General features: G+C 37.8%; 1 protein-coding gene across 1 annotated transcript in view; it reads left to right on the forward strand.

Moving 5' to 3' along the window:
- The window catches only part of LOC124281151 (guanine nucleotide exchange factor DBS-like), a 155181-nt gene that overhangs the window by 41906 nt on the left and 98174 nt on the right, over positions 1-15101 (forward strand). Inside the window, 2 exon segments of the mRNA XM_046717177.1 lie at positions 843-933; positions 2124-2237. Of these exon segments, the coding sequence (XP_046573133.1) occupies positions 843-933; positions 2124-2237 (205 nt within the window).

The following is a 15101-nucleotide window of genomic DNA, read 5'->3' on the forward strand; positions in this document are numbered from 1 at the left end:
CTGGTGTCCCCCTCCGTGATATTGCTGGAATATTGCTAAGAGCGGCGTTAAACCATACTTACTCACTCACTCACTCACTATTGCTATATTTTGTGTTGTTTTGCAAGGCTACTGGTTTGTCCTATGGGCTGCCGGTCTAGAAAGATCAGCTGTTTCTACTGCTGAAAAGGATGACACCTCTGATGATTTATGCTCATTAATGAAGGTCATCAAGGTTTGGTTTGTGTGTTGTTTAACGCCGCACTCAGCAGTAGTCCAGCTATATGGCAGTAGTCGGTTGTTTTGACCAGACAATCCCGTGTATAACAGCACAAGCATCAAATCTATGTAATTGGGAAACAATGACATGTGTCAACCAAGTCAGCGATGACATGTACTTACTTTAGAAATGGAACAGAGATTAACTGAGGTAAACAAATGATGATGATGATGATGATGATGATGATGATGATGATGATGATGGTGGTGATGATGACAATGATGACAACAATGACAATGACAACGATGATGATGATAATGATGGTGGTGATGACGATTATGCTGACAAAGACAATGATGATGATGATAATGATGATGATGATGATGATGATGATGATGATGATGATGATGAAAACACAATGATACAGACAATGAAGATAATGATCAAAAATAGGATTTATTTGTGATGCTTAAGACAACAATAATGACATTGACGTACTGATTTCAGCTTTGATTACGTTCTAGATGAATTGTAGATGAGTTGTAATTCTTATCAGCAAAAATAGGTTAATTGGTATTGCATGGCAACAGTGATGACCTACCTTTGCTCATGAGACAATAAAGATTGTGTAATTATGTTTCAGCTTGAATGATGTGGAATCTGGCTACGTCCTTGTGATAGATCGAAGACAAGATGGATGGAGTGCAGTCAAGTCCATTCTTCTCAGAATCTCAGTCAGTGCTCTCTCTTTCTAAAAATCTTGCATGATGATGATGATGTTAGTGCTGCCGCTGCTGCTGTTGATGTGTAATAGGAGTAATGACTATGATGTTATGGATGGTGATGATGATGATGATGATGTTAGTGCTGCCGCTGCTAATGTAAGATAGGAGTAATGATGATGATGTCGTTAGTGCTGGCTGCTGATGTAACAGGCGTAATGATGGTGATGGTGATGATGATGATGATGATGATGATGATGATGATGATGATGTTAGTGCTGCCGCTGCTAATGTAAGATAGGAGTAATGATGATGATGTTGTTAGTGCTGGCTGCTGATGTAACAGGCGTAATGGTGATGATGATGATGATGATGATGATGATGATGATGATGATGATGATGATGATGGTGGTGATGATGATGATGATGATGATGATGATGTTAGTGCTGCCGCTGCTAATGTAAGATAGGAGTAATGATGATGATGTCGTTAGTGCTGGCTGCTGATGTAACAGGCGTAATGATGGTGATGGTGATGATGATGATGATGATGATGATGATGATGATGATGATGATGATGATGTTAGTGCTGCCGCTGCTAATGTAAGATAGGAGTAATGATGATGATGTCGTTAGTGCTGGCTGCTGATGTGTAATGATGTTAATGATGATGATGGAACAGGCGTGATGATGATGATGATGATTGTTGTGCCGCTGCTGATGATGTAAGATAGGAGTAATGAGAAACTAGGAAGCCTCTCAATAACTGCAGCTCAAGAGCTATAAACCCATCAATAATGCTCCTGTATTGAGTAATCAAGGAGGATGAACAACAACCATGGATAGATCAGAGTTACCATGGTAACAGAAATAACCAACCAATTGATTCCATGCCTGTGTTTTATGCTATATAGTCATCACACACGCATTTTTAGGGTATATTTTGGGATTATCGAAATCTATTGTAAAATCAAATTGTTTTGTAAACTACTTCTATGGCAAAACAAAATCTATTTCCAGTGACTGTGTTCTGAATCTACAACTTTGTGTATGTACATACACAACAACCAGGGACTGTTTGTTTCTGATGAGCTAAGGACTGTTCGTTTCTGAGTTACTTTATGTATGGGAATACATCATGATGAACTAAAGACTGTTTGTTTCTGAATCCATCGTAATGATCCAGGGACTGTTTGTTTCAGAGTTATTTCCCCACACACATCCAGGTGGTGTTTTTGCTTCAACCAAAGGGATTCTTCCAGCGAGCGTTTGCGGATTTCAGGTCCAAGTTTGTGAAAGAGGAACTCGAATATAGGGTAAGTCTGTCATTTTTCAGTATTATATAAATACCTTTATGGCATCTTCCATGACTTTAATTCAATGATTTTTCATGCCAAATGTTCTTCATTTTTATATCTGGTTCTCTAAATTTAAATAATACATGAAGTATTCTTCATTTTCAAAAGGGACCATTCATTATTTATGGCTAGGGGGGTGATGATGATTTTTATGGAGAAGCATGTACATTGTGACTGACCAGCCCTAAAATCTATGTACAAAGAAAGTGACCGCCCCATGCATTTCATGTTCAAAATCAATTAACCCCCTCCCTCTTCCCATATTTTTTAAGCATAATTTTAAAATATTTTTATGTACAAAATGGATGACCCCCTACCTCCCCATAACGAAATGGGGGATCCCCCCTTAAAATCATTATCATTATCATCACCCCACCACCCCACCACCCCAAGCCATAAATTATGAAAAGTCCCTAAGTGATTCTCTTCAGTTTCATGCTCCTTTTTGAAATGTTCGTGTTCTGTGGTCTTCATTTTAATGGTCTTTGTTCCGTGTTCCATGCTTTATGATGCATGCTGTATTCCTTCATATGACCTTCATTTGAAAGGTAATTGTCATTCACTTCTTGATACTTAGCTTTATACAAAGACTGACTGACTGAGTTTGGCTTTACGCCGCTTTTAGCAATATTCCAGAAACATCACGGCGGCGGGGGACACCAGAAATGGGCTTCACACGTTGTACCCATGTGGGGATTCGAACCTGGGTCTTCATTGTGACGAAACAACGCTTTAACCACTAAACTACCCCACCGCCCCTTTATACAAAGAAACATTACCTTGTATATCATCTGAACAAATTCTTTGGAAACAAAATTGATTGATGACCAATCATGCGTAAATATTATGTGATAAGTTGACAATATTGGAAAGAATTAATATTATTAAGAATGAATATAATTGTCAACAGAGATGTTTTGTTTGCATTGAAATTTGATCCAGACTTACTGTATTTCTTGAATTTAACATTGAAATATTCATGGACAATATCACAAGTATAACATTAACAGAATAATAGTCAGTTATTTGACCTTAACCTTGACCTTACTTTACCTGACCTTGAGCCACATGACATCATACCATGTCAAGAGATTATGACTGACACCCACATCTTAATCACTATGACCTCTAGGGAGGGGCCTTGAACATGTCCTTAACCACTGAAGTAGGGTTAGCTGCATACCTGTGAGCTATTGACGTAATAGTGTGTGATGCTACAACTTACAACCAATAGATGATGGTTGACATTCACTGTTTCTGGCCCCTCCTTGAATTATAAATAGTTTTTCTTTTGAAAGTTTAAACTTGTTGATCTGGAATTACATTAAAAACCTAATGTATTTTTTATCTTAACATGCATAAAAATTTATATATAGCTCTTCATCATTAATATTTCTGCAACTTGTGAAAAATCTATTAATTTTTACTAATCATGTGATCTGTAGAAATTAATGAATTAATTTATGGCGGTCATGAAAAAACACACATTATGTTTCTATAAAAATATGATCATTAACTTGATGCACTATTAGTTTTGCACTTCAAAGATAAAATCTTTATACCCATGCCAATGTTATTTTCTTATATATGGATAAAAAAAATCAGAAGATCTTTGCCTGCAATGAATGACAGTCCTTTTGAAGAGAAAATCATGAACTGGTTGTAACCTCTTTTGTCTGTAATGAATATTTAGCTGATAAGCCCTCTTGCCTACAATAAAATAACAAGCCCATATATGAAAATCAAATATTTCAAAAAGACCTTTTGTTTATATTAATGATTGGTCCTTCTTGACAATTTGGTGGTACCTGAGTATCCATGCTTCTCAAAGTAAGCCAGAATAATGAGTTATCTGATCTGTGGTCACGTCCTAGCATGTGTTGGGATTAATTGCCATCGATTCCTGGATATTGATAACGGATGTGTCACTGCTGAATCATAGTTCAATTTATAGAACCTGACATCAAAAGTGACATATTCCCCCCAAAAGCCCCTGGCTCAGATTACCGGCAGTTGTGTGAGATTGACTCATCCCTGATCCACACCGACTCAGGCCCTGAACATCATAGGCATCCGTTGTTGTCAAAGTCATGCATGAAAAATAAACCTACAACTTGTTCTATATAAATACATGACATGTTTTATGGATAACAGTTTTGTTTTATTCTTTATACAACATTTCAGTGCTAAAAACATTGTATGGAGAATAAAAAATAATTGTTTTCATTGTAGCCTGATCAAAGCAGTTGTAGCAGTATGATTACTTGGGGGGGTGGGGGGTGATGATGTTGATTTTTATGAAGTAGCATGTACAAAGTGAATGATACCCACCCCCACAAAAAAAAAATAAAACATAAAAAAAAAATATTTATTTAATATTTTTAAGTACATAATTGCTGACCCCCCAGTACATGTGTACTAGATTTATTGTCAGGAGGTATTACAAATATAAATCATAATTCAATGTTATGCATATGGTGACCAATACCCAGAACAAAATTTGCTGAACCATATGTCTTGTAGAGGGCATGCACAAATACAATTTGTGATATATCTAAGGGACGGTGGGGTAGCCTCGTGGTTAGAGCATGTGCTGGTCACACTGAAGACCCGGGTTCGAATCCTCACATGGGTACAATGTGTAAAGCCCATTTGTGGTGTCCCCCACCGTGATATTGCTGGAATATTGCTAAAAGTGGCATAAAACCATACTCACTAACTCACTCATCTAGTGGGGTCTCCAGACTTTGTGGTAATAAAAACACGCTCCACTGTTTTGGGTGTTTTTACATTCCTTCTGCGATCAGCAAATTTGTAGACCAAATACCAATAAAAGCATACCTTACTGAAGTTCTTTCATTGTAGTTGATGACATGGTGGACAAATGTTTTAATTAGGGGCATGGTTTCTCTTGTTTGTAGAAAGACCATTCTGTCACAGTATTCACCCTGAGGACTTTTTCATCAGACGCTGATTGTCATAATTATGTCGTCTATTTCCAGCGACTGCTACGCACAGAAAGCATGTTGGCGGTTGCTGTTAATATTGTCTCCAAAGTACCTCATAAACTGAAGAAAACTTGACTTTTATGGGGAGAATATTAACTGATCCGTTATGAAAAAAACGACATTATTGAACATTTGTATGCATAGTTGATTTTAATTTGATAGTGATTTAGGCAGTAAAGTACTCAACTCAGACTGATGAGTGGATACGTCTGTCATAATTCTTCATAATGTGAAAGAAAGGGCATTTATTGTCACTTTCATATTATTCATGGACGTTGTGTTTTTTTTAAAAATATCTTGAAACAAGTGTGGTCATCTCAGCAGGTGTAAACAGAGGATAAGTCTCAACCTTTGTCATAGCTGATTCATTATTTTTGTGCAATGCCAAGGCTCACAAAATACAAGTTTTATTCAAAATCAACCATCCACTTATTTTTTTTGTTTCTCATCACCAAGCTTAACTAGCAGCAGAGCTGGTGGACGGATGAAAAAAAACAAATGGATGAAAACAATCAAAAAACGGTTTGGTGCTAATTGGGAAACTTATTTTATGAACTTTAAAACTTTATAATCATTGGTCATTGTCTTTAAATAAACACATGATGTCAGGGTATGAAACTCCCAAATATTTCAGTCAGACCCCAGGGCTGGTTAGATGTAAAACTTGCCAGCCCTGACCAAAACTTACCTGCCCATAAAATATCTTCATATGGATGTTTAAATTTTAACCCAACCGTCGGGCAGGTGAATTTAAAATCTGGCAGTCTGGGTTGAAAATAACCCGTCCCGGGCGGTCGGACAGGCAGGTATTTCGAACGCTGATGATGTAGATCACGTTGGGTTTTTTACTTTAGAATTATTCTTTTTGTAAATGTAGTGAAGAAATCTCAAGCTGTTTTTGTGTATGTGCATGCGTAAGAGTTGGGTTTTGTTATCACATCAGACCATAAATTTTCACAAATGTCGGGAAAATTGAGATGAAATAATATATTTTATTGTTTCACCTCGGAATGAATATCATGGCATGGAGGACATGGGGAACACATTGAGTGAGTGAGTTTGGTTTAACGCCGCTTTCAGCAATATTCCAGCGACATCACAGCGACCTTGGACGACCTTATAGCATGTTTGACTTCCTAACACTTTCATGATACTGTTGGTTATTGCACCTGGGTTCATAAAAATCATATGTGCAGTTATGCAAATATCCCTTGATGTTATTTCATTACAATAGTGACATACGTTCAGAAGAAACCTGGAACTGGAGTATCATCACAGTTGATGGTGGTTCATTTCCTTTGAGTGAGTGAGTTTAGTTTTACGCCGCACCCAGCAATATTCCAGCTATATGGCGGCGGTCTGTAAATAATGGAGTCTGGACCAGACAATCCAATGATCAACAGTATGAGCATTTATCTGCACAATTGGGAACCGATGACATGTGTCAACCAAGTCAGCGAGCCTTACCACCCGATCCCGTTACTAGCCTCTTATGACAAGCATGGGTTACTGAAGATCAATATTCTTACAGGGATCTTCACGGGTCTCATTTCCTTTGAGGTGAGGTGAGGTGAAATTGGATTTTAACGTCGTGCTTGAGAATATTTTGCTCAAATGACGACGTGCATGCATGTGTAAGTGTATGTGCGGCTGCTTGTACTAGCCCAGACTTAAGCTGGTTTTATAGTACTAGCCCACTGAGATACCATGCCGCAGTGAAGCATGAATACCCACCCCACTCAGACCCATTATACTGACTCGGAGCCGACAAGTCCTTGTTGTACCCATTAATGCCAAGCGCCAGGCAGGGACCAACAAGTACCATATTTTAACGTCTTTTGGTATGATGCGGTCAGGATTGAACCTGCTCTCCAGGCGGATGCTCTAACCACTACACCACGGAGGTGGTCCTCATTTCCTTTGAGGGATGATGGGGTTCGATTCCCTACATGGGTACAATGTGTGAGGCCTATTTCTGGTGTCCCCCACCGTGATATTGCAGGAATATTGCTAAAAGAGTTAAAACTCTGTCAGGATTTCGAGGTAGAATTAAAACTCATTTGACAATTGTGGTTTTCTTAGATAGTGCTAAAGCAGGAACTCAAAATGATTTCAAAATAATCGGTAGTAATCAAGTTACGGTAGAGTGCCTCTAAACAGACGTCGGTTTTGAGTGACGTCAAGCACTTAACATGTGATTTAACCAATCTATGAATCCATTCAACAAGTAATTATCTGTTTGATTAGCATTTTAGAAGTAAGCGAGTAATTCGCAAGTAATTAACAGTTAATCCTATTACACCTTGGCAGGCCACCTCTTGCTAAAGACACACCATGGTTTTGCTGATGCAATACAACTTGCACATGTGTGCCCAAATGGTTTTAGAATTCAGGCATTATCTGCACTGTCAGCGCTGACTCTCGTTTCTTCAAATCTGTATTGCACGCATGCTCCTCTAATAATCTTGTATATTTTGAGGAAAATGAAATTTTGGAAAAGCTGATATGTACCAAAAGCATAAAACTGATTGATGTCATTTTTGAAGAATAATATTGTGAAACCAGAACAATAATTTGTACATTGTGGCAGATTTGTAACGTTTTTATTGTTTTATCTGAAAATTAGAAAATCAAATTTAAAATAGTTTTGTTTCATTTGAATAATGGCTCAATAATGAGAGAATAATACAGAACGTGAGCAGGAATTCTTGGAGACTTGAGCCAAAGCCAGATTAAACGGAACAGCTAATTCTCTCTGAATGTGGCTTTCATGACATTTGAGAGGCAGCAAGCCCATCGTCTTGAAACTGATGAGTATTGATTAAACTAGCTGTGATCGTAAGCTTTGATGTAACAGCGTGCAATGTAACTTGTTCACATTCCTCTGCCATTTTGACTTGTAAAACTTGGAGCATTTTAATTTGAGTTGTTTTTTTTGTTGAAATTTGAGGTAATTATTTTTCTTGTCTTAAAAAGATAACTAATTACATCTCATTTTGTGAAAACATTTTTTTTTGCTTGAAATCATAACAAATATCATTTCAATATTTTTGCACCATTTGTATTTTGAGATTACTGGACCACAACAAACTTAAAACTTGCTTCGAAAATCAATTAGTATCAGCTGAATCTCATGAATAACAAAATGAATTCAAATCATCAATTTAATATTTGCTTTTGAAAAACATCCTGTACTTCAAACTTATCTTAAATTTTATTTGTCCAACCCATTTTGTTTCTTTCTAGTAGTTTCAATGGGCACCATGCCAAGAGGCAAATTTGATAAAATTGCAAAATGATGTTGACTGTTAAGTAAACGTTTTAATAGTCATATTCAAACACATGATTTTATCCAAAATAATTTAAACTGAATTTTGACAAATTTTCGTCTGGATTTTTATGTAAAATAAGATAAAAATATTGAAATATTAGTCTGTCCTTTTCTGAAAAAAAAATAGACCCCGTCAATAGCAAGTGATGAAGACAATATTTATTCTCACAAACAGGAGCTACTCAGCAAAAACTTCCTATCCCAAAATAGTTACAATGTCTCATTGATCAGATGGTGTAGAGCCTTCAGTAGTGAAGTTTTGGCCTGGACTAAGCAATTGTCTGTGATCAAGTCTCTGGCATGACAGCCCATCTCTCTTACAAGAAATTGACGATTATTGATTCATACTGAGATGAAATGCCTCATAAATTTAATTGTGGACTCTGCAAGGTGGACCACAGTTAACTCAATTAATGGTTTTCATTTTCTCACCAAAAAAAATAAAACAGAATGTTTCTATTAAGAGAAACTCATAAAGTTTGGTTTTACTGCTTATTTAATGAATATGTATGGATTTCATTTTCATTTTTTTCTATTTGTTGTAACCTTTCTTTGAGTGAGTGAGTGAGTTTAGTTTTACATTGCACTCAACAATATTCCAGCTATATGGTGGTCTGTAAATAATTGAGTCTGGACCAGACAATCCAGTGATCAATAGCATGAGCATCATTCTATACAATTTGGATATGATGACATCTGGCAACCCAGTCAGTGAGCCTAACCACCCAATCCCTTTAGTCGCTTCTTTCGACAAGCATGGGTTACTGAAGATCAATTCTAACCCAGATCTTCAGGGGACCATTTCTTTGAGGATTGTAATTGATAACCTTTAAGATACCACAATGTAATATTGATTGATAGCTCCTTGGGAAATGTGTGTTTTGATCATGTTGAAGTCTTTATTTATAAGGATTTTAATTCAGCCAGTAAAATACATCTTGTTGTGGTGCTTTTAGAAAAAAAAATGACAAAAAGTGGTCCTGTGAAGTATTAGGGTGTTTTTCATTGATATAAACTGACGACAAATAAACAGTACACTCACACAGGAATTAACAATGAATGAAGGTTGTCTCATATTACCCAGGACGGTAACTAGGATAAGAACTGTACAGTAAGGATGAGTAACACCTTGATGCAATATATGATTGATTTGAGAAAGAGAGTAAATTTAGTTTTACGCCACTTTTGAGCAATATTCCAGGAATATTACAATAAGGTCGCCAGAAATGGTCTTCACCCATTGTAGCCATGTGGGGAATCGAACCCAGGTGTTCAGCATGATGAGCGAATGCTTTAACCACTAGGCTACCCCACCGCCCAGATGCAATATATGAAAAGTTTGGATTTGTGACTGACTAATGGAATGATTTAAAGTGTTGTAGTGGTCAAGTATTAAAGATCTTAGCAAAGTTTGAGGCAAGATGATTTAATATTTTGGAGAAGGAACTTGTAATATGAAATAATTGTTCCAGAAAATAACTGAAATAGTTTTGCACAGTTTTCAGACACACAAAAGAATTGTTTTATTTTCATTGTGAATGTCATGGCAACAAATACAATGTATTTGTTCTCCCTTTCTCTTTTTAACAATTGAAATGTTAGAAACTGTATGTTTTTCTTAATGTGACTTAAAAATACATTCCTCACTCCACCCACACATACACACTCTCCTCACCTACCACAACCCCCACCCCCTACCCAGTCCTTCATGTCATCCATCCGACAACCCACACTCACCAAGGGGGCTGTGGGGTAGCCTAGTTATTAAAGCTTTTGTTCATCATAACGAAGGCCCAGGTTCGATTCTCCACACGGGCACAATGTGTGAAGCCCGTTTCTGTGTCCCCCCACCCATGATATTGCTGGATTATTGTTAAAAGTGACATAAAACCATACTCACTCACACATTCCAAAATTAATGAGCTGACAGTTTCCTGACTTATTGCTTCATAGCTAGCTTCTCACACCTTCAATCACTGGTTTGTCTGGTCCAGACTGGATTCAAAACAGATCCTATTGATAAAGCTGTGATGGTGTTGAATGGAGAGAACACCTCTATCCCTACTAGTGCCAAACAAGGTTGAGAGTTGACGACATATCTCCATTTCACACATTCTGTATATAACCCTCTCCCATGATCGATGTTATCACCATCAGAAGATTGTACAGCTTTCTTAGGACTTCTATGAATATGGTCTTTTGACATTTTCGCAAACCCTTTCACTATTCACAATATGTGCCTTTCAAAGAATTAACATGACTGACGCAAATGCATCGGTAAATTTTGACATACTGTCACAACTAAATACCAGTGGTTTGGTACAGTCAGTACAATGTGTAAAAGATGCAGATTTCCTTCACAGAATTTCAGCCAATTTTCATACACCCTGGGCTTGTATATTCCTTGTTATTGATCCTCAGTGTCTATTCCTGGCCAAAGCAAACACAAAATCAAAGGCACCAATATTCCACAGAGAGCGTTGGCGCTTCGCCTAACCATTGCCCATGGCCTTACATCACTGCAAGTCTTTAACAATGGCAGCAAGTTTCTGTGGAAGTGGTCAATGGAGAGGTCACTTCTACATGTTTTCCAGGATAATATCTATACATTATCATTGATTTACTGCTTGTGGCAAGGCCTGTTGAAAAAATCATTTCAGAATTGAAATTGTTTGCCAAACAAAGAAGATGTGTGTCAGTGTGAGTCCTTTTGTAGGAAGAATTTGTCCGGAGTTATGTATGTATAGTTTGTGATCCTTGATGGAATGACTGACAGCTGACGGACATAAACCATGAAGGCACGCAGACACTTTCAGACATACATGCACAGGCACTTGCAAGGAACACAGGTAGACACTGTCATAGAAACAAGCACAGCAGACATTACAAACATTTTGAAAGACAGTGTTACAGTTACAGATAGACAGTACAACAGACACAATCAGATTATGTCACAGCTGCAGGCAGACATTGTTACAGTTACAGATAGACAATACCACAGACACAAACAGATTATGTCACAGATGCAGGCAGACATTGTTACAGATACAGATAGACAATACCACAGACACAAACAGATTATGTCTCAGATGCAGGTAGACATTGTTACAGTTACAGATAGACAATACCACAGATACAAACAGAATATGTCACAGATGCAGGCAGACATTGTTACAGATAGAGATAGACAATACCACAGACACAAACAGATTATGTAACAGACACAGGCAGACATTGTTACAGTTACAGATACAGATAGACAATACCACAGATACAAACAGATAATGTCACAGCTGCAGGCAGACATTGTTACAGTTACAGATAGACAATACCACAGACACAAACAGATAATGTCACAGCTGCAGGCAGACATTGTTAATGTCACAGCTGCAGGCAGACATTGTTACAGATACAGGTAGACAATACCACAGACACAAACAGATAATGTCACAGCTGCAGGCAGACATTGTTACAGTTACAGATAGACAATACCACAGACACAAACAGATAATGTCACAGATGCAGGCAGACATTGTTACAGTTACAGATAGACAATACCACAGACACAAACAGATTATGTCACAGATGCAGGCAGACATTGTTACAGTTACAGATAGACAATACCACAGACACAAACAGATAATGTCACAGCTGCAGGCAGACATTGTTACAGTTACAGATAGACAATACCACAGACACAAACAGATTATGTCACAGATGCAGGCAGACATTGTTACAGTTACAGATAGACAATACCACAGACACAAACAGATTATGTCACATAGACAGGCAGACATTGTTACAGTTACAGATAGACAATACCACAGATACAAACAGATAATGTCACAGCTGCAGGCAGACATTGTTACAGATACAGGTAGACAATACCACAGACACAAACAGATAATGTCACAGCTGCAGGCAGACATTGTTACAGTTACAGATAGACAATACCACAGACACAAACAGATTATGTCACATAGACAGGCAGACATTGTTACAGTTACAGATAGATAGAGATAGAGATAGGCATTATCAAACATAGATGTAGATATTGCCACAGACACATTTTGGCAATGCCACAGTGAGGTAGAAATTATCATTGACACAGGTAGGCATTGGCACACAGAGAGGTAGAACACATGAACACAGATATGCACAACTGACACAGACATGTTACAGACATGTTACAGACATGATACAGATGCAGCTGCAGACATGGATACCCACGTCACATCATGTTATATTCCTGCATCGGCCATGTCGTCCCCCACAACTGGACATGCCCCGGCATGTTTCCGGTCAGCAGTATTGACGTACATACAACAGCCAATGTCATTGATTCCAGACCTATTTCTAGATGCTTATTCATCTGTGCATCCTGTGTTGGCATGACAACCAGTTGATGTGTTTATCAGGCTGATATCCAGTGATTACAAAAGACCATCCCCACGCCCTCCAGCCCTCCCCCAAGCCAGGAACTGGAGGGAGGGGGGGAGGGGTAACATGCTGACATTTGCTGACAGGAGTAAGCTACCAATTAGGAAGAATTTGTTTTCATTTTATGGTGCATCTTTGACTTAGGAGTTATCACCTTACTTGTCTGAGTGTCCTAGACTATTGCCAGCTCTCTTATGCCTTTCGCTGATCTATTTTTGGCTTCAAATGAAATAAAAAAGACTTAAGATATGACAGCGGGTATATTATTGTGTCGGTAGAGGATGTTGCATTTGGCTGTTGCTGGGGCATGTCAAATGCCTCATTCATCCTACTGCTCTCTTTTGCTCACTCATTTATTTTGTCACTCCTTCCATCTCTTCACCCAATAAGAACACAAATCAGAACAGGTGCCCGGTACTTGTCACTTGTCACTGTAAAGGACAACCTATGTATCAGAGATCTGATTCAGGTATTTGGCTGATTGTGTGTCATCATACCAGACCATATGGGATGCTGCTGATTCCTTCCAAACTGTTCCGATTCTTTCCAAACCATTTCGATTCTTTTGTGTCCTTTTCCATTCTTTCCAATCCGTTTCAATTCTTTCCAGACCATTCTGATTCCATGCAGACCGTTTTGATCCTTCCCAAACTGTTTCAATTTTTTCCTGACCATTCTGATTCCATGCAGACCGTTTTGATCCTTCCCAAACTGTTTCAATTCTGTCCAGACCATTCTAATTCCATGCAGACCGTTTTGATCCTTCCCAAACTGTTTCAATTCTGTCCAGACCATTCTAATTCCATGCAGACCGTTTCGATCCTTCCCAAACTGTTTCAATTCTTTCCAGACCATTCTGATTCCATGCACAGACTGTTTTGATTTTCTCCAGACCATTTCAATTCTTTCCAGACCATTCTGATTTCCATTCCATTTTGATTCTTTCCATTCCATATTGATTCTTTCCAGACCATTTTGATTCTTTCCAGACCGTTTCCATTGGTTCCAGGTGTGATTACTTCCTTCCTTATTATCAGATTATTCCTGGTATCTTTTGATCTCATGGTCTGTCTCATGGCCCTTGATCCATATTTTCCCTTCCTTCTGTAAAGTAAAAGAAGCCTAGATTTCTTAAAGAAGAAAGTCTAGATTTCTCTCAGGTTCTCCCCACATGGGTATTTCTACCATCTTGAATATTGCTAAAGCACCAAACTCAGTCAGTCAGTCAGTCTTTCTACTACCATCTCACTGGGGCTCCTTTACCTTTCACATGGAGTTTTTAGTTTCTAGCGAACTTGAATACTTCAGGGAATGAGTGATAGTCTATGTTACTGAATCTGAGATGAGAAGGAAAAATATGAATGAAACCAAAACTTCTTCATCTTTTGTTTTTTGTAAGCCTCTCTTGTACTCCTTGTTCTATTTTTCCTTATCTGATGTACATTCATCACTGTCGTATATCAGTCACTTTGGATTATGGAGTTAAGTTGTTATTTTCTTTTCATATGATTTCTTTTCATTGTCAATAATCATAAACAGTAATTCTGGTGTCACAAAACAAAATTTATGAACCATCTTGACAATCAAGAGAAATAGTTTTAATTGACAAGTTATCAGCTTTAATAATGAAGTCTGGCCTTTCGTATTTTCCTTTCCAATGCCTTGATTGTTACTCTGGAGAATACCATCTCATCGATTTCTGAATACACCACAAGAACCAAAATCTCTTGGCGCTGAGTTTCAGGACTTTCAACGAATAGCATCAATAAAGAGGATCTACATTTCCCCCAATTTCCCTTCCTGAATTCCCCATGAGGGCTGTTAATCTTGATTTTACAACATTATACTGGCGGGGATAGAAATTAATTACATACCGAATATTGTAATGTAATAAATGACCCTAATTGTTGAATGTTACATTGTAATGTAATTGATAATCAGTCCAACATTTTCCGTCTGATTTTGACTAAATACCAATTCTGAATGTCAGAATATAAGAATCTAATAAAGTTTTTTTTGCACCAGTGGTCCCATTACCGATTT

The sequence above is a fragment of the Haliotis rubra genome, unplaced genomic scaffold (assembly GCF_003918875.1).
Source record: "Haliotis rubra isolate DU_JTF1 unplaced genomic scaffold, ASM391887v1 Scf28, whole genome shotgun sequence".
Lineage (NCBI taxonomy): Eukaryota > Metazoa > Mollusca > Gastropoda > Lepetellida > Haliotidae > Haliotis > Haliotis rubra.